Source organism: Schistocerca gregaria, chromosome 4 (genome assembly GCF_023897955.1).
Source record: "Schistocerca gregaria isolate iqSchGreg1 chromosome 4, iqSchGreg1.2, whole genome shotgun sequence".
Lineage (NCBI taxonomy): Eukaryota > Metazoa > Arthropoda > Insecta > Orthoptera > Acrididae > Schistocerca > Schistocerca gregaria.
In genome coordinates this window covers 568,817,703-568,838,696 of record NC_064923.1, presented here as the reverse complement: position 1 = coordinate 568,838,696, position 20,994 = coordinate 568,817,703, and the positions used below count along the sequence as shown (strand labels likewise).

Genomic DNA, 20,994 nt, shown 5'->3' with positions numbered 1-20,994 from the left:
TCACACTGCACATTTTCCCTCGTATATCGCTTTACATATACACACACACTGATCAGCCAGAACGTTATGACCACCGAACTACTATCGATATAAACCAATCCAGGCGATAGCAGTGTCACTTAGCAAAGAATGACTGCTAATCAAACACACGGACGGTGCATGTATTATCAGTGAGCATGGTGTCCCTGTTTAGAAGGGGGAAGGCGAGTGGTCTGTCTGAGTTTGACAGTGGGAAGATTGTCATGGCCCGAAGCAACGGCACGAGCATTTCGGAAATTCCGTGACTTGTCTGTTGTTCGAGGAGTGTTGTCATGGGTGTCCTGAGCTCGTGATGAAACCAAGGCGAAACGACATCTGCCGCGCGGTTTAAGGCGCCTTGTCACGGTACGTGCGTTTCCCCCCGTCGGAGGTTCGAATCTTCCCTCGGGCATGGGTGTGTGCGTTGTCCATAGTGTAAGGCAGTTTAAGTTAGATTAAGTAGTGTGTAGGCTTAGGGACCGATAACTTCAGCAGTTTGGTCCTGTAAGACCTTACCACAGCTTTCCAACTTTCTTTCCACATCTAGGCGCCTTGTAGTTGGGGGTCACCCCTCATTACAAATGGTTCAAATGGCTCTGAACACTATGGGACTTAACTGCTGTGGTCATGCGTCCCCTAGAACTTAGAACTACTTAAACCTAACTAACCTAAGGACATCACACACATCCATGCCCGAGGCAGGATTGGAACCTGCGGCCGTAGCGGTCGCGCGGTTCCAGACTGTAGCACCCCTCATTACAGATGTCGGACGTCGTAGGCTGGGCAGACTGGTAAAATAGGACAGTCAGCGAATTTTGGCGGAACTAACATCAGACTTTAATTCTGGGCAGAGTAGAAGTGTGTCTGAACACACAGTGCACCGAACACTCCTAACAATGGGCCTCCGCAACCGACAACCCATGCATGTGCCGATGTTAATACCACATCGGCAACTACGAGTGAAATGGGCACATGACTATAGTCCCTGGACGCTGGCGCGGAGACAGAGCGTTACATGGTCTGGTGGCCTCGATACATTCTTCCATGCCGATGGGAGCGTGCGAATCCGTTGCCTTCAAGGGGAACGGCTCCTTGACAGCTGTACTGCGGGATGGAGACAAGCTGGCGGCGGCTCCACTATGCTCTGGGCAACATTCAAGTGGACATTTTACACTGCTTGCAGACCACTTACATTGCTTCATGATGATCATGTTTCCCGACGGCTATGGCATTTTCAACACGATTGATGTGCCTTGTCACAAGTCCAGGAGAATGTTGGAACTACTCGAGGAACACAGCGGCGAGTTTCAGTTGATGTACTGGCACTTAAATTCGCCAGATCTAAACCCGATGGAACACATCTTGGATTGAGCATGGCGTCAAAGCTCATCGTTCCCCTCCCCGCAATTTACAGGAATTAGGTGGCTTGTGTGTGCTGATATGACTTGCGTGTGACAACTCCCTCCAACGACCTACCACAGCCTCATTGCTTCCATATTACGATGCATCTCCACTGTTATTCGTGCCAACGATGGTCATACCAGCTATTAGGTAGGTGGTTATAATGTTCTTGCTGATCAGTGAATCACCACAGTGAGTCGTCATAAATGTGGAAATAGGAATTATGACTGGATTCGTTCTGCTCACTCAGAATTAGATTTGGATCTTGCTTTTTGTGGGCATAAATTTCAAGCTCCTCCAAGACGTTGGGGTAGCCAAGGCTACATACGAGAGAAAATAAGCAATGTGACATCTGTAACACGTACGCTGCGACTAAGAACGGTGAAGGAGCCCTTCCCGCGCGGTCCTTTGTCCACGGCGGCGCACTGTGGCGTAACTCGCTTCAAAACCTGGACAGAATTGAAAAAAAAAAAAGAAAGAAAGTGCATACGTTCCGACTTGAGTCCCGCTAAATCTTGTGGAGACTTGCCAGATGCTGTGGTGACATTCCAGTCTCAAGTCGATATGATACATGCAGTGACAGCTGACGGTAAACAGTGAATCCTACAACAACACATTCTTCAGATTTGTTTGTGTCGCCTGTTTATATATGTTTATGTATAGTTTTCAGAAGAAAATAAGGTGGGTAGGATTCCAGAAGGTGTAGTATGGCATTTTTCACCGGTGTGATGACATATATCGACTTAAAACTAAGCCATTAGCTATATAATTTTCTCTGCGTGGATCCTATTCTCTGAATGGCTCTGCTAATAGCGTAACAGTGTAGCTAACGAGTTCAAATGTAATTGTGTGCAGACATTAGCACACTTTTAGTGGACGGTTATTTTTGCACCGGATGGCAGTGCCACACAATAAAAATGCGTCCCTCATTATTGCAGTTATCTCACAAACCATTATCTACACCAGAAAGTCATTAGGGTCTTTTGTAGAATTCTTGGGGAGCTACTCTAATTGTGATCATAATTTTTTTCGCAAACTGAAAAGTATTTTTTCACAAGATTAATATTCGCCCGAGTAATATTGTTTTTTTTTCGCGAAATGCTGCAGAGCTACTCAAATTTTGTACTGAGAAATCCAGAACTAAAACATAACCACCAATAGCTAAGAAAAAAACACACATTTCTAGACCAACTTCACGGGACCGACGATATTCTGCAATAATGCTCGATGCCGACATCACTCCACATAGTTTTGATGCATATATATATATATATATATATATATATATATATATATATATATATATATATACTATAATCGAAGCTGGTCTGTTGCTGAGTGGAGGGCTATCTGAAGATGTGCTGTAGCTCGGATTAAGAATATCCGGCGTCACCGTGAAGATTTGACACGTAAATATTCCCGTGAGATAACGATGCATGTCGAATTCCAACGGCTTCTGGCGTCTTCGGACTCATCCACCTCAAGACGCCAGAAAATGACAATCGAAGAAGATAAACAGAAGCCACCTGAGGTAAGAGATCTGCGTTTCGAACCATCTCGCATTGGACAATCCGATAGTGATCCTTCCCAAAGCAAAAATGACACAAACGACGAATGCGACCATGACTTAAATTGAAAAAAAACGTAAAATATCGAATAAAACATTTCAGTACAGCAATTTCAACTTATAATGTGTTATCAGCGGCCTCACAGTATTTAATGTCCGAAGTTTTATTTGAATTCGCTATATTTATAATTTTTGATCTGCCAAACTGGATCTGCCGTTTTGAATTATCTATTTCCGACACCGAATTCCTGATCAGCGACCCAAATAATATAAAAATAACACAGTTTTGTAGGATTTTATAACCATTTCTCTATTATGTGCAGGTTTTGAAGCGAGTGGCCCACTGATCAGCAGTCAGCACACGACTAACTGGATCGCGGCACAAAACACAACACAGCGATCACGTAAGGAAGGAAGCCATTATGAAGGTAGGGCTACAGCAACGCTACAGAGATGGACGCCGCCATCTTCTAAATTATTAAAATTTTGTCATGTTTTTATAATATCTTGTAACGTTGACGGACCACAGATTTTAATTAAGTACATCCAAGGACAATGTTCTCGCTACACAAATAATGAATACAAATTCATTGAGACTGTACATTTTTATTCAAATGTGACTAATGTTCCAGACGCTAACTGTTGGCAGAGCCTTACGGGCTATACTATTAACGTGGTTTCTTACAAACGATTATTTTGTTATGTGTTGTAACATTCGAACTTTGCCGACAATGGAGCGGCTGACTCTTGTAACCGATACAGTAGGTGTGTTCCAGTGCATCTGATGTTTGACTGTGGCATAACATTTTGTATTTTAGTAGATTAATTGCTAATTAGTTATTTTACTGTTGTCTACATACCTGAGGATGGTTCATGTTGAATCGTAACCGTTCTTTTTTTAAAAAAATTAATCGCTCAAGACGCATAATAAATCAGTTTTAAAACCGGTGATTTCGGAGTTTATCTTCAAGGACATTATATCATTTTTTGCACCACGTCTTCTTTTATTTAGGATCATGTTAAGTTATCGATTGGACAAGGGTTTTGAAAACAGTGTCCTTCTTGAATGTATTACACCTCATTAGAGCTCTTCCAATAACAAATTGGCTGGCATCACCATAGCTATATTTACTGAAGCCACCCCATCTTGAATAGGGTGGATGCCACTCGATATCTGGAGGTTGTTGCTGGTTCTCATGATTCGCTAACGATCTGAAACATCGGATTCTTATGTCTATTTAGACCCACTACATTGAATTTCTTATGGCTATTTCAACTGTCGGCCTCTATATCAAGTATCGATTGTCTACCCGCCTTCCTGCATTCCGCGATGATACTTTCGCTTTTGATTGTGTCTGCTCATTGAGATCTCTGTGCCGAGTTTTGTTTACTAAGTCAACAAAATCTTGAACATATCTGACTTGTTAACTGTGTTATCAGCTCTCAACACACCAAAGATACCGAGAGACAACGATGATGTTCACTTTATTAACGTAATTCAGAGAGTAGTTACAGCAGTAGTTTGCAGCTCGTGGTCTAGAGGCTAGCGTTGCAACCTCTGGATCACGGGGTCCCGGTTTCGATTGCCGGTCGCGTTTGGGATGTTCTCTTCCCGGGGACTGGGTTTTTGTGTTGTCCTCATCATTGCATCAATATCATCATCATCATCATCCGCATCCCGGGCGACAGGAAAGGCATCCGACCACCCCTTAAATTAACACTGCCAAATCCGAACTTAACCATGCCGACCCTGCGCAACCGCTGGACAAAGGCACAAGAAAAAAAAATAGCTATAGCAGTACTAAGTTCGGTGGAATTTGTCTGGATACAATTGCACAAAGGCCTTCACCGATATGAGTGCATGGTCCACGTTCGATCACATAGCTGAAATAAAAGTGAGAGCCTACAGCAGAACAGTGTAGGAATACACGACGACAGATGCGATGTCGTAACTTTAACCAGTAACCACGCCAATCCCTGCCACCACCACCAGATGATCGGGGTTTACAGACTGGACGTGTGGCAGACGATATCTAACGTTAATAACAAAAGTGTACTTCCATTACGGAATCATCCCCAGTCACCTTCAGAACATAGGTGTCAAATATCACCCCAAACTTCATGATTTTTTTCTCTTTTTCTGAAGCCTCAGTCATATAAAATTTTCTAAAAGATATTTCCGCCATTTGACTGTATGTATTGCGTTTATTCACTATCAAGATTTCGGTCTTAGGCGATTTTCAAGTGTTACACTGGAATAAACAAACAATAAAACGTCTAAGTAACAAAAAGCAGGGCAAAAAATACAGAAAGGAAAATTTTATTTATTAAATGTATGAGTTGTTAAATTACTTACACGTCAAAAAAACGTCGGATTTGTGTGAAACATAAGTCATCGTCGAAAATTACATACCATTGTATACAAACCAGTTGTCTCGTAAGTGTGAGAACATATCTGGGGTACATAAAAAGACTGGAAACTTGCATGTCTGGCAAATGCGGTGGCTTCGTTTCACTGTATCCAAACATCAACTAACGTGAGCATAAGTGAAACGATCATCAAAGATCAGCACAGAGACACCACAATGTGCACCATCTAATCTATGATAAATCAAGGAACAAGGAATATTTTATTTAACACGATTACACTATCTCTGTAATAAATACTATATGAGAGTGTTTAAAATGTACGCCATGGAGATCTAATTTCAAAACTCAGATGTAAACATAATAAAATGTATTATCGTAACATAACCACAAGGAATCAAGGAAGTTCAACCTCGTGAGGCAATTAACTGTCTAATATGTGGTGCGTTATACACTCCTGGAAATTGAAATAAGAACACCGTGAATTCATTGTCCCAGGAAGGGGAAACTCTGGTGATCGTCGAGGGGACACTGAATAGTGCACGGTACATCCAAACCGTCATCGAACCCATCGTTCTACCATTCCTAGACCGGCAAGGGAATTGCTGTTCCAACAGGACAATGCACGTCCGCATGTATCCCGTGCCACCCAACGTGCTCTAGAAGGTGTAAGTCAACTACCCTGGCCAGCAAGATCTCCGGATCTGTCCCCCATTGAGTATGTTTGGGACTGGATGAAGCGTCGTCTCACGCGGTCTGCATGTCCAGCACGAACGCTGGTCCAACTGAAGCGCCAGGTGGAAATGGCATGGCAAGCCGTTCCACAGGACTACATCCAGCATCTCTACGATCGTCTCCATGGGAGCATAGCAGGCTGCATTGCTGCGAAAGGTGGATATACACTGTACTAGTGCCGACATTGTGCATGCTCTGTTGGCTGCTTCTATGTGCCTGTGGTTCTGTCAGTGTGATCATGTGATGTATCTGACCCCAGGAATGTGTCAATAAATTTTCCTCTTCCTGGGTAATGAATTCTCGGTGTTCTTATTTCAATTTCCAGGAGTGTATTTCCTAAAAAAAAATTCAAACAATTTTCTACATTGCATAACCATGGAATTAGATTCTTCCACGTGGGGTAACCGGCCGAAGAAACATCTACAATACCAGACATCCCACTCACTACTGTCATAAATCGTTTGGGTTTTCCTAGCATCTCACAAATAATCTATCATAACGATCGCCATCACAGTTGCGTGTTTGATTCAGAATCGCACGTTCGATATCTATCGTTTGGAGCCCACCGCTTCGATAGGCAAACAATCTTGGAAATTACCTGATGTTTAGATACAGTGAAATGAAGTTAACCTATGTTTTGGACGTCTAATTTTTTACATCACGTTTTCCCTACATTTTCCAAACAAGCTGGTTTCCAGTATTTCATGTACCACAGATATGTTCTCACACTTACGGGATATCTGGTTTGTATCGGGTGAGTCAGGAGGAAAGGCACATGTCTTGAAGTGTCACAGTATAGTGATTCTGAACAATAAACGTCAAATGAACATTTGTCCTGTTCTTAACAGTTTCCGGGGAAACAGAACAAATGCAAGTGAGAGTAAATGAAATATTGTGATCTAATGTTTTGTTTAACTGTGTACATTTCCTCACAAATGGTGATCAAAAAGTGAACCGTCAACTGCAATGCATTTTGCAGCTCTTGTCGACTGCTATGTTGCTGATATGAGCTCACTCTTACGGTCACTTATTTGAGCCCACAAGTGCAAATTATGAGCACAAGTTGCAAGTGATGTGCACATTGAAATGGACAGTCAAGACAACACCTCGTAGCCTAATGTCGCTTTGGTTGTATTCACGTGTGAGTGCTGATGAAGGACAAGCGACTGTTGCCTGTGATTTTCCGGACTCGACTCCTTTTCCTCAACTCCACCAGTCCTTTTCTTCACTTCTCTTCCTCTCCCTTCAACCCTTGAAGAAGCCATCGGCTCCGAAAGCTTGCAAACTATAATACATTTTATATGTGTTCTCCTGCCACCACTTGGTGAGTAGATGTTTTATCTATCAACTTACATTTTATTTTCAAAAATAGATTACTTTGCAAGACATTTAACATGTTAAAATTTAACGTTAAGCATACAAGAGAGAAAATCTTAGAAAAGATTTGAAATTATGTTTAAAGTTGGTTGGAAATCGGTGAGTGCTCTAATTATCAAACACTGGATGAGTTAAGTCTGGTAATTTGCGCTTTTTTAAGCAAAAGCTAGTTTTTTCACGAATATCACAGTTTATGACGTCATGTCTCTTGAATCATCTGTAGTAAGTAGTATGGAAGCACTAAATGAGATTTTCATGTCTGATGCGGCAGTTTTACTGCATGAGCAGCGAACATATCATTCTGTGACGACCGTCACGTGAAAGTCTTTCGTAAAGGTTTGAAATTAACGGTATGTGAAAAGTTTGGTGCAAGTCACTTAATGCTTTCATTACCATATACTGGATGGCTATATACTCGGTAATTTGCGCGCCATGCGTTATGCTGCCTCAAAGCATGAATACAGTTTCTAACTATAATACTTGGCTTACAGTGTTAATTCTTTAACATAAGATTATATCTCTTAGTAGATTATGACAGCATTTTAAATTTGGTCAATAATTATATGAAATATTGAAAATCTAGTTTTTGCTTCCCCTGGAAGCCATTAAACAGACAGCCTGTAACAGGGACCAGATGACTGGATCACGAATTAGGCATTTAGTAGTATAGAGTCCTTAGTTACCTATTTTTGTAGTAAAATTATGAGGATCACACCTATAAAATCTCTAAATACACGTTTTATCTGTAATTTACAGTAACGCAAGCTGCTATCTACAATTGTAACGGTTTTAATGACAGAAGTTATTACGTCTCTCTCAGTTCCGGAATAAAGGCGGTCCTGGAAATTCAGGAACACTTGTCGGGTTAAAAGTTTTCACGGGAAGCAACGGACGAAGTTTTATACCAGAACTAGTGATTTTTTGGCCGAAAGCTTCTTGCTATTCCAATGCGTTTATTGTAACAAAATTATCACTGACAAAATTTAAAAAACTAACTTGTTTGACGATTATTCAGGTTTATGCGTACTGTGGAATATAATAAACACAATCTCATATTGTATTTGCAGCTGTCTGGTTACGAATCAATGTCAACCACAAAAAAATAAAGCTGTAAGTTATTCGCTAAGCATACCTGCAAAGCGTTTGTCTGCATCTTCGCAAGAACCAACACTTATCAACACTGCTAGAACGTATACAAACATTACGTTTATATTTCGTCAATTATGTCCTTTACGCCTCAACATCGCACACACGTTAGTCTAGCCACCGAAACACCATTCGACTGCGCGCTTGCTGCTTCATTCTGTGCAGTTAAACGTCACGAGTTCCGGCGACCGTCAACTGTTCCGTCCGCTTCCGCGGCAACATCACGTGGCCACTGATAAGAACTGACGCTACAATTAGAAGTACATTCCAGTGTTGTGAACGGCGCCATGGAAGAAAAGAACGTTCTAATGTCGCCAGTTGTCACCGAGATTATAACGAGCGACAAGGAATGCGCACTTGCTTGTTTCATTCGTTGCGCACTATAGTATTTTATCAGTGAATTACGTGACCAAAATATAGAATAATGCATCACGTCTCATTTTGTGCACTGTACTATAAGGAGAGCCTACTCGTAACATTGCTAGTTAACCTATTAAAAAAGTTATTCAGTAGATGAAAATCACTTATAGTTCAAACAAACAATATTTTTTTCTGCCTCTGAATGTCAATATTGCAAGAACATACATAAGGGTTTATAGGGTACGGAGGAAGGGGTAGGTCACATTTATCTCTAATGTTTTACTGAACCAGATAGTAACTGAGGCTCCTTACTGACCGCCTATTTCTCCGGTACATTTCGCCAGGGATTACAGTTATAAACAAGGCAGGGCAAACGATACTCGCGTTCGAACGGACTAGAGATCTCCCGATACGTCGCACCGTTCGATAAAATATCGATCTTGATCGAACAATCACACGTCATTCGATTCGCGCGGCGCGAGTGCCATGGATACTCAAGAAACTGGGGACTAACCACAACAATGAGCTATGGCTCTGCATAAATTTCAGAATTTCTTTGAAACTGTGGAAGAAACAGCATTAAATCCTACCACTGAACAAACTCCTACTGCTTAGAACTATCCTCCAAAAAAAAACGTTGCTTGTCTGAACCTAGTGTATAATTTGATTTGATTATGAGAAGCGGTAATGATTTACCGAGTGGCTTGCAAATGACCGATTCGATCCTTGTTCACATATTTGAATAACAGAAAATTTTTTACCAGATTTTAATCAGTTTGAAAACAATATGGCAGCATTCAGATGAAACAGTCAAAACAACCAATCGAGAATTAAATGCCGAATAAACGAGACTGTAATTTTTACCGCGAGAATAAATTACATCGCAATGACATGCCTTGGAGATAGTGTCTTCATACCTCACCAGATCGTGGGAAGATCGAAAGCCCGAGAATTACATTGAATCATGGTCACAATCTTCTATTTGTTTAGTTTATGTTGTTATGCGTAACCTGCAGCCTAGAAGATATTTCAGTGTGTATTTCATAGTCTTTTTTATTGATAAAATCCATAGTGCATTAAAAGCGCTAAGACCTGTCGTTGTGTTAGTAACAACAAAAGTCACTAGCTCGCAAGCTGATCGAAAGGTCGAACAGAACCAGAGATTTCCCGAACCGTGACGTAAACTGTTGAAACCGTACACGTCGTGTTCGAACACAGCCGTAGTTATTAATATTAAATCCGTGAAGTACTATCGATAGTTCAGATTCCCTGACCTTCAGATCTCGAAAGGTTTTCGTATAATAATCGATACTATTGTCGACATATAGTCCTTAGTGTTCCGTACCACAATCAGTAATAACGGAAACCGTCTATGATCACCTTGTTGCCCGTCTGTCTGCCTGTCTGCTTATTAAGAACCCTTTTTCTCACAAACGGGTGGGTGTATTATGTTCAAGTTTATCTCACATTTTAAGTCCCCCAGTCCTCCAGCCCTTGACTTCCGCACCAGATTGTAATGTACAATGCTGCTCTCAATGAGCGCTTTGTTGGTCATCTACTGAGAAGAATAGATTTGTTGCGAAGGTTAGCATTTCAAAAAAAAAAAAAAAAAAAAAAAAAAAAAAAAAAAAAAAAAAAAAAAAGAGGTTCAAATGGCTCTGAGCATTATGGGACTTAACTTCTGAGGTCATCAGTCCCCTAGAACTTAGAACTTTAGAACTACTTAAACCTAACTAATCTAAGGACATCACAAACATCCATGCCCGAGGCAGGATTCGAACCTGCGACCGTAGCAGTAGCGCCTAGAACCGCTCGGCCACCCCGGCTGGCGGTTAGCATCTTCCCCCACACTTCTGTTCTAAGGACAACTTCAGTATATATTTCGAGGGATGCACCTGGCGTTGGGCATGCCATACTAAACAACGGTTTTCTTCTAAAGATATCACAATTTTCCATCAACTTGCCAGCAAACAGAGGTTGTTTTCAGAAAGGGTCTTCTACCTGTTTCAGAGAAAGTTTTTTCTCCCACAGCAACCACCTGCACCAAGCCTGCTTGAAGAAGAAAAAGAAGGCGAGATTAGTGTCCATACGCCACAATTATACCCTGACTAACAACAACATGCATTTAGAAGAGTGCAGCTGTCATCAGCAATGTCAAGCTATCTGTTTCCTTCAGAATGAACAAAGAGTGTTTTTGTAAATCTAGCTGCTGCGTCCAGTATTCCAGCCACTTGCCAGCATACAAACGATGTTTGTTTCCCTGCTCCCCCCCCCCCCCCCCCCAGATACTATTTTTTCCTCGAACACCTGCACCAAGCCTGCTTGAAGAAAGAAAAGGCAAGTTATAACTTGATGGTATGGCACTCTGAGTGTCTATTGATCCTCTGTGAAATAGAGGGTGGAGTCAGAAGCTATATAATGCCCAACCTTCAACACAATCATCATCAGTCCTTGACTTTGCGTAGTTGTGTCAGTGTGATTCCTGCAGCATGCATTGGTCAGCCAGCAGTGATGCCAACGGTAGTGGTGGTGGGAAACGGCCAAATTTGGGCCAGTTGCCATGAAAGTGTTTATAAAAAAGATTATGGGTTCAATTTAAGGCAGTTATAAAATTTCGCAGCAAAGTATTCAAATTTTTCCACATTGTGAGATATTTTTTATAACAAATGGTTATAAAACTTTTTTTCTTTACTGTTATAGCATTCATTCGCGAAAAGTTGGTAAAACTAGAATGACAGCTGAAAGCCGAAAGTCTCCAGCAAGCGCAGGAGGTTGTGCTACCATCATGTACGTACGTCTCAAAATTCTGTGCATGGTACACTACGTGATCAAAAGTGTCCGGACACCCCAAAAATATACGTTTTCATATTAGGTGTATTGTGCTGCCACCTACTGCCAGGTACTCCACATCAGTGACCTCAGTAGTCATTAGACATCGTTAGAGAGCAGAATGGGGCGCTCTGCAGAACAGACTGTGAACGTGGTCAGGTGATTGGGTGTCACTTCTGTCATACATCTGTATGCGAGATTTCCACACTCCTAAACATCCCTAGGTCCACTGTTTCCGATATGATAGTGACGTGGAAACGTGAAGGGACACGTACAGCACAAAAGCATACAGGCCAACCTCGTCTGATGACTGACAGAGACCGCTGACAGTTGAAGACGATCGTAATGTGTAGTAGGTAGACACCTATCCAGACCATCATATAGAAACTGCAATCTGCACCAGGTACCACTGCAAGGACTACGACAGTTAGGTGGGAGGTGAGAAAACTTGGATTTCATGGCTGAGCAGCTACTTCTAAGTCACACATCACGCCGGTAAATGCCAAACGACGTCTCGCTTGGTGTAAGGAGCGTAAACATTGGACGATTGAACAGTGGAAAACCGTTGTGTGGAGTGGCGAATCAGGGTACACAATGCGGCCTTCCGATGGAAGGATGTGGGTATGGGGAATGCCTGGTGAACGTCATCTTCCAGGGTGTGTAGTGCCAACAGTAAAATTCGGAGTCGGTGGTGTTATGAGGTGTTCGTGTTTTTCATGAAGGGGGCTTGCACTCCTTGTTGTTTTGCGTGGCACTATCAGAGCACAGGCCTACATTGATGTTTTAAGTACCCTCTTGCTTCCCACTGTTTGAAGAGCAATTTGGGGATGGCGATTGCATCTTTCAATATGATCGAGCACCTATTCATAATGCACAGCCTGTGGCGGAGTGGTTACACAACAGTAACATCCCTGTAATGGACTGGCATGCACAGAGTCCTGGCCGGAATCCTACAAATCACCTTTGGGATGTTTTGGAACGCCGACTTCGTGCCAGACCTCACCGACCGACATGACTACCTCTGCCTAGTGCAGCACTCCGTGAAGAATGGGCTGCCATTCCCTAAGAAACTTCTAGCACCTGATTGAACGTATGCCTGCGAGAGTGGAAGCTGTCATCAAGGCTAAGAGTGGGCCAATGCCATATTGAATTACAACATTATCGATGGAGGGTGCCACGAAATTGTAAGTCATTTTCAGCCAAGTGTCCAGCTACTTTTGATCACACAGTGTAGTTTACATGTTCAGAAATTATCTCTTAAAGCATTCAAATCGTAACAAGTGCTTATAACATTTTTATTGTTCTAGCATTAGAGCAGCACCAGCTGGAAGCTGAAAGTCGCCGGCAAGCGGAAGAGCTTGTGCTACCATCACGTAAGTACATCTACAAATTCTGTGTAATAGTTTACACGCTCAGAAAAGAGCTTTTGATGCATTCAGATCGTAACAAGTGTTTATAAAACTTTTGTTCTCGCTGTTGCAGCAGTAGAGCAGCAGCTGATGGTCATTGAGCTGCTGCTCGAGGCTTGAATGTAGCAAGAACGTAAGTACATTTGTACTATATTGCCGTTATACTTGTTTTTCATCGTATACAGTTGTGTGAGTCAAATGTTACTCATTGTTGTAGAAGTTGCTACAGATCAAGGTAAAAGTAAGATTCTAGCAGGGGTACGCGTCGAGAATAATGACCAGGAGCCATCACTTCCACCTGGTACGAACTTTGTATTCATTTATTAAATTTTTTCGTAGATATGTACAAACAATATCTCGCTGTAGTCAAATTCAGTACAATTTTTTCTTTTGTTTGCGTTGTTTCTTATAATGAATATCTTGTTGTAGACGACTTCCGTGAGATGGATCAGTGGCCCCACAACAACAATTGCGGCGAGGGTGGAATGCCTGAGAGGGAGCATCAAATGGTGGCTGCTGTAAGGCAGTGGGATCTCTCCCTTCCGGAACAGGAGATGGAGATATTTGACAGGGTGGCAGAAGTACCAGAAAGATCGACAGAACTGCTCAATCCTGCAAAAAGGTGCGAAGTACAAAAGGTGATTATAATGTGACCATCATCGTTGAAGCACATAATTATTATTCTAGAATGCTGATATACTTAATTGTTGTTGTTTGTTCACAGCATATGTTTAAAAAATCTTGAGCATCGTGCATAATTTTTTTCCGTTATTCGTATGTTACAGAGGTGCCACCAACACTGCCATGACAACACCTCGCTGTGGCACGTGCACCTAGAGCGGTTGTTGTGGGGGCAGGTATCAAACATGCACCCGAGTGGTGTGCACCACCATCCAAAGCATCGCTCGACGCTGTGCGAGAGGCGGCCGCGGCTGGTACAGTGTCAGCTCCCAAACCACGGCATACCCTCTGGCGTCTGTGGGTGGTTCAGTCAGAGCAACGATCTCCCACTCCCCAGGCTATCGGTGGTGAAGGCTCCAATATGCAGGAACATCAAGGGGCACCCTCGCCTCAGCTTGGGTGTTCCCACAGAAGGTCGCCGCCACCGCCTCCTCCTATGCAGGCTCCGGCTGCTCACCTTAGCCAGTAATGAAAGGTATGTATGCCTCAGTGCATACCCCTTCCTCCTGAAGGCGCTTCAGCCCCAGCGCCCTCATTTACTGGATGGACGCGGCCGTCCTCTAGTTGTAGTATTAATGATACTAAACCTGTGGTTAGTGGTAGTGCTCTATCCTGTCCTGATAGTGAACAGCATAAGATTAGCAGCACAATGGTCCCTCTAGAATACTCGGCAGTTTCTAGGGCATTTGAGGGGAGTGTCTCGTTTACTAGAACTGAGCATCCGTCTGGGGGAATCACAACTCAGGTTTCTAGAAGCATGCCTCTTGGTGCTGGAGGCAGAGCTCCTCAAAGCCCTAGATGATCCGAGATATAACGCATTAAATGTAATGCAGTACTCCGCTGCGAGTTGACTCACTCACCCAAACAGCAGGGTGCTCCTGAGGAGAAAACGCTGCACTACATCTGGGGTGATAATGGCGTTATATCTCAGAGTACATCAATCGCCGAGTGGTAATCGTGAATCCACCTTGGATGCTATACTGGCCCGGTTTCCTGAGATGGTTGTAAGAGGGTCAGCTAAAGCACATCTCGACATCCATATTCATGTCTACGATCCGTTAAATGGAGAATCAAACTACCTGAGGATATTAAGAACAAGCAGGCCTGTATTAACGTTGAAAACGGAAAGGATAACTCTTGTTTCGCATGGTTAGTCCTGGCTTGCAAAATAAATTACACAAAAGATCCCCAGAGCACATCTCGTTATGGAATAGGTCTTAACTTTCGTTGATGTTATAATTTTGATGGTATTGAGTTCCCTGTAAAGATTCAGGACGAACCAAAACGCGAGGCACAAAATCCCAGAATATCAGTTCATGTTTATGGCCTGAAGAAGAAGCAGAACAGCAAGCAATGTGAGCAGGACAAGCGTACTATTGTTGGACTACACTTTTTTCGAAATATGCAGGTGAGCGTGATCTTCATGTTAACATACTACTCTTCTCTGAAGGTGATAACCAGCATTATGTATGGACCAAAGATATGTAGCTCCTCCTTTGCAGCCAATTGTCGAAACACAAAGATAAATGACACATTTGCTTCATGTGTCTAAATAACGTTTCAGAAGAAAAGTATTTAAAAAGGCATCTGACGAACTGTGAATTCAAGGAACCAATACGTGTTGTACAGAATAAAGCAAGCTCATTAAATTCAATAATGAAACCCACCAATTAAATTCAATAATGCTCATCACCAGGAACACTGTCTGTTTGTTGTGTATGCAGGCTTCGAATGTCTCCTTGCCCCTATCAACTGCTGTGAAGGAGGCTCCTTAGCCTAGCAATCACTTTCACTTAAAACCAAATACCATATGTAGCGGCATGCCAGTTTGCATGTTCATATGATTCAAATCTTAATCGCTATGAATCTTATGTCGGGGATAATCCTGCAGTTTTGCTATTCACTGAGCTTGAAAAACTCTCATGGGATGTTGACAGGCTTTACAGCACCAATATCTCCATAACTGAATCGGGGGAGGATAAACAATTATACAATGATCCACTTAACTGTCATATTTGTGGGCTGCCGTTAGACAGAAAAGCTGAAACTCCCAATAGAGATCATTGTCATTCTGCGGCGAAGTGCCGCGGTGCAGCTCACAACGGATTGAATTTGAAGTATCAGTTACCATGGCACATACCCGTTTCCTTCAACATTTTAAGTGGGTGTGATGCTCCCTTTCTAGTTGAACAATTGGTTGGTTTCGGCTGAGAGAGAAATCAGGTCAGTGGCCTGACTGAGAGTGTTGAGAAGTATATTTCATTCTCCAAATGAATGACACCAAAAATTTCATTCCGCTTCCTTGACATGCTACATTTTATGCAGGCACCAATTGACAATCTCGCTGAAACTCTACCTTGGAAGGATGTACATATCAGCCAATTTGCATACCCCGATAAGGAAAAGTTTCAGCTTGTGACTAGGAAAGGAGTTTTCTGTTACGGGTATCTGGATAGTAAACTTGATGAAACCAAGTTACACGACATATCTGTATTTATCAATACTCTCACAGGCGTTGTCATAACTAGTGGAGATTATGAGCATAATGTGAATGTCTGGTGGGAATTCAACATTCCAAATTTGGGTGAATAAGCAAGACTATACATGGACTCCAACCTGTGCTAGCTTGTGGATATTTTCGAAAAGTTCTGGAGTATATGCATGACCATGCACTCTCTGGACCCCACCTTTTATTACAGGGCACCAGGGTTGTCCTGGGACGCAATGCTCAAGAGAACGAGGCGCAGCATCGAACTTTTGGCTTATGCTGATATGCTTCTTTTTTTGAGCGCGGTATCCATGAAGGACTTTGCCAGTGTGTCCATAGATATGCCAAGGCAAATGATCCACATATGAGTGTGAGGTTCGATGCATCCCTCGATTCAGGTTACATTTTATATTTGAACGCGAATAACTTATACAGGTAAACCATGATGCAGCCACTGCCGATTGGTGGGTTTCATCAGGTGCTGAAAACAAATTAGAGGGATTAGGTGGAAAAATATTTTGTCTAGTGGCTGATTCAGATTTAGGGTATGTGGTGGAGGCAGACCTCAAATATCCTCTTAGTTTGCAGGAAATGACAACCGACTTTCCGTTATGTCCAGATCACCAAGTTCCGCAAGGAAGCACTATCCCTAAACTGACGACCACTGTTGGACACGAGCAGGGATATGTAATTCATTATTATAATCTCCAGCAGTGTCTAAGTTGCCCACATTGAAGGAGTATATTGAATTAAATACCAAGAAGAGGGTGGGCGTGACTAGTGATTTCGAAAAATATTTTTACAAATTGATGAATAATTATATTTTCGGTAACGCATCGCCAGACAAAATTTTAAGGGGTCTTCATTTTCAATGAGAACTTTGTTTCTGTGGAGATGACGAAGGTTTCAGTAGAGTTTACAAAACCAGTCTATTTGCGTATGTGTGTACTGGACATCTCCAAGCTCCACATGTACCGCTTCCACTATGAGTTTGCTAAAACTCATTTTGTAGAACCAAAGTTACTTTATATGGATACAGATAGCTTCATCTGTCGCGTGGAGAACTGAATCCATATGAACTAATTAGATGTCATGGTAATGAATTCGACACAGTAATGTTCCTCAGAAAAAGAAGGTTCATGAAAGATGAGGCGGATGGATTGCCGATTGTGAAGTTTGTGGGTCTAAGATCCAAAATGTATGCATATCATACAGTATATGGAGCCACCCAGAGGCGGTCTAAGGGTGTGTGACGTGCGACATCATGTCTCCTCACGGTCCAAGACTACTTGCAGTGCCTGTCCAGTGGCGTTCATGGTGCTCCACTGCAACCTCCACGTTTAGTACAGCATGCTAGTATTCCATCATGAGGTCATGAGGTGCACACTGTGCTGCAGTGTGAAGTCGGATTGTCACCTCATGCTGATAAAAGAGCCATTTGTGATTTCGGGATCGAAACCATCCCGTATTCACCACTATTTACTTGAGAGGGGTTTGCGGACTCTGGTGGTGTGAGTGAGAGAAACAGAGTGAATGACTGGCTGAGTGAGGGATTGTACCTAATAGTGTGGCTCTTTTATCATAGTTTAAATATTGTATGTGTGATGTATGGTGTGCCTGCAAGTGTGACTGCTTATGTGTGTCTGCATGTATACTTGTGAGTGTGTTTGAGTGTGGATATCTATTTAAATTTGTGTGCCTGTGTGTAAATGTATTCCATTTTTTTCTGAATAAGTAAAATAATATCTAGACATGAATATATAAGCAGTACATGCTGGAAAAAATTACAAAAATTATTTTAAGAAAGTTAAAAATTTGCAGTTTATATAAAAAGATTAAAAAATAGAACTAAAGCCATAAAAAAAGCTAAAAAACTGTAAATAAAGGAAAAAATAGTTTACTGTATTTCTCTCTTTTGCACTTTATGTGTGCGTGTGTGTGTGTGTGTGTGTGTGTGTGTGTGTGTGCGTGTGTGTGATTGTATGAGTGGATTTGCAAATAGATTAGTTTTTAAGTTTCACCTACTAGCTATCCATTTCATACTAGTTTTAAGTGTGAGTTCCACCCAGTTTATTTTAGTGCAGCTGTTTGGGATGAACATTTTAGGGCCATTCGCTTCAATGTATTATTAAATTATTTCAGCTGCCTGAGGTGGATAGTGTTAAGAGCCACCCAATTCAAAATATAAATTAACTCTTCACTAGTAATAGTATTAGTGTAAGAGAAACTATACCTCTGCAATAGCTGTAAACAGCATTGCAATGAATGTAAAGTAAAAAAAAAAAAAATCAATCAGTACCATTATTTTTAAAACTATGAACTGTAAATAAAAAAATCCAAACAGTAACAAAAGTTGCGAATTTAAAGCAGTATTACTTTGAATATTGTAAAAACAACTAGATCTGTAGATGTAAAGCTGTATTACTACTGTGAGTACTGTAAAAAAGAAAGTTATTCGCTGCCATGCGTCTTTGTTGTTATTTCACAAGTCCCTGCCCTTACAAATGTGTATAAAATCTGTGCAAGATACACAAGATATTAGTTTAAAACATGAGGGAGGCGACATTTAAGATGGAGGAAAACAAAATATACGTAATGATTGCATGGGATTTTGCCTGTCGTGCCGCACATGTAGGTTTTTGGGAACAGGCGGCGCGTGATCCTATCCGCTTCCAAAGACATACAGCAAACATCGCTGAATTATATCTCCTGTGTGTGAAGAAAGCCACAGACATAGTATCTGGTTAAAACTGTATACTGTCAAAGCAGGAACAGGGCTGAAAAAAAAAAAAACACGGAGCGTGTGAGGTTAAAATTCATTCATTTCTCATCCAACTTAAAAGTTTACATTTTCATAAGCAGATAAAGTACCACTATTTTCACACATATTCTTCTTCTTCCTGGGTCGATGGAGAGCAGGACACCTGTGGAATTCCAGGTCATGAATAACAGCAAACTTGAAGATTCGACGCGTCCATGAGATCTTCTCCTTCCTCTTCACATAGATGATGGTATCCGTATGGCCGAATAATCGAAGCGACGTCATCATATCTTTCTAAGGTATTCCAGGATCATCCCAGTGAATTCCAATGTAGAAATGTGTTAACTATTTTGCACTCTTCCGTGTTTTAGTCCACTTCACATCCTTGAAAGATCTCAGTGATACAATGTTTGATGAGAATGTCTCTGTTATTCCAGCATCCTCTGTGTATTATAAGAATGCAATAACTTTAAAAATGAACTGTCTACGCTCATCATCATAGAAACCCTGAACGTCTTCAGTGATGTTTACACCTGTTCATTTATACAGCTCATTGCACGATACTGATGAGTGGACAATACTTGATCACACAGTCATGCACAACTAGAGCATATGCGGTAGTGTATTCTAGGAAATTTGTCGAAGATTCAAATTCAGTTCTCACATCTACAGGTCCAGATTTAATTATCTCATTCTGTTTCGAGCAATCTGTTACGACGATCGGTGATGGCTCTTGAATTTCTGTCGACTGAGTAGACACCCTGCTCCTTCTTCTTTACCACTTTCATGGTACGAGTAAGAAGCACAAAACTTCGCGTACATGTCATATGCTAGTCTGTATACGTTTTCATCCCACTGGAGGCGCAAATTGTCATATGGGTAGAATTCTGAATACATCTTGATTCCGGCGTTAGCTAAATTGCAGTTGTCGAATACAGTGGAATTATTTGCTACATTCCTTCTTCTATCAATCTGAAACGCAATTATGATGAATCTAGGCGTCTCTAGATGCGAAGAGGTTTTAATAGCCCATGTTTGTGTGCTTGCAGTCAGCAGCACTGGGTACTCGAAAACCTCCCACTAGCGAAATGTCAGTGACAGAAATGTACCGGAATTCAGGACTTTTAAAAGTTTCGAACGATCCTCGTCTGATACACTGATGTGAGGCATTTTCCATATTATCTTGCTGATTGTGATCATATTCTCCTTTTGACCTCCTTGAATGCATGAGTTATTGTCCGTCGCACTCTGCACCGGAATGAGCTCCTTTTTAGCATTCATAATAATCTGCCTCGTGTCCTCAAAGTAGCCCACGAGCATTTTAGAGGTGTGCATGTATCGCTTGTACTCTGTAACTGGGGATCGTCTATGAACCATCCTGCATTTTCTAAACCATTAAAATTCATGGGAGACGTATGTTTTAAGGGTTGATGTTATGCCGGCATTGCGTGTACGGTCGATCGCAGACCCGCTGAGTTCATAGCACAGCTACTGAAACAGGAATGCTAAAGCATTACGTGTAAGTTGGATCCCATTGTATCGCTGCCGTCGGTTTTCTTGAATGAGCCCTCCAAAAATATGAAACTCTTGCATGGAAGAGTTAGAGCATCTTGGTGCTGGCTGACCATTCTAATTTCATAATTCTTGTTGAATGTGGTTGAAGCGTAAGGTTTATTTGAGAAATATTCCTGACGTATAATTCACTCATCATACTCTACTGGACTGGTTATATTGAGTGAGGACGTCATTGCGAGGTTCCAAGCCAATTTATTTAAGAAACTCGCAATTTGCATGTGTTATCACTTTGCCGTTCGGCAGCGAAGTGACGTGCTGTGGATTGTGTGCACTAGTTTTA

General features: G+C 41.8%; 1 protein-coding gene across 1 annotated transcript in view; it reads right to left on the bottom strand.

Annotated features, from left to right (window-relative positions):
* Window positions 1-8,773, bottom strand: part of LOC126266867 (neural proliferation differentiation and control protein 1) — a 1,079,198-nt gene extending 1,070,425 nt beyond the window's left edge. Inside the window, exon 1 of the mRNA XM_049971491.1 lies at window positions 8,598-8,773. Within this exon, the coding sequence (XP_049827448.1) occupies window positions 8,598-8,667 (70 nt within the window). The 5' untranslated portion in view covers window positions 8,668-8,773. The remainder of the gene's footprint in view (window positions 1-8,597) is intronic.
* Window positions 8,774-20,994: the final 12,221 nt, after the last annotated feature.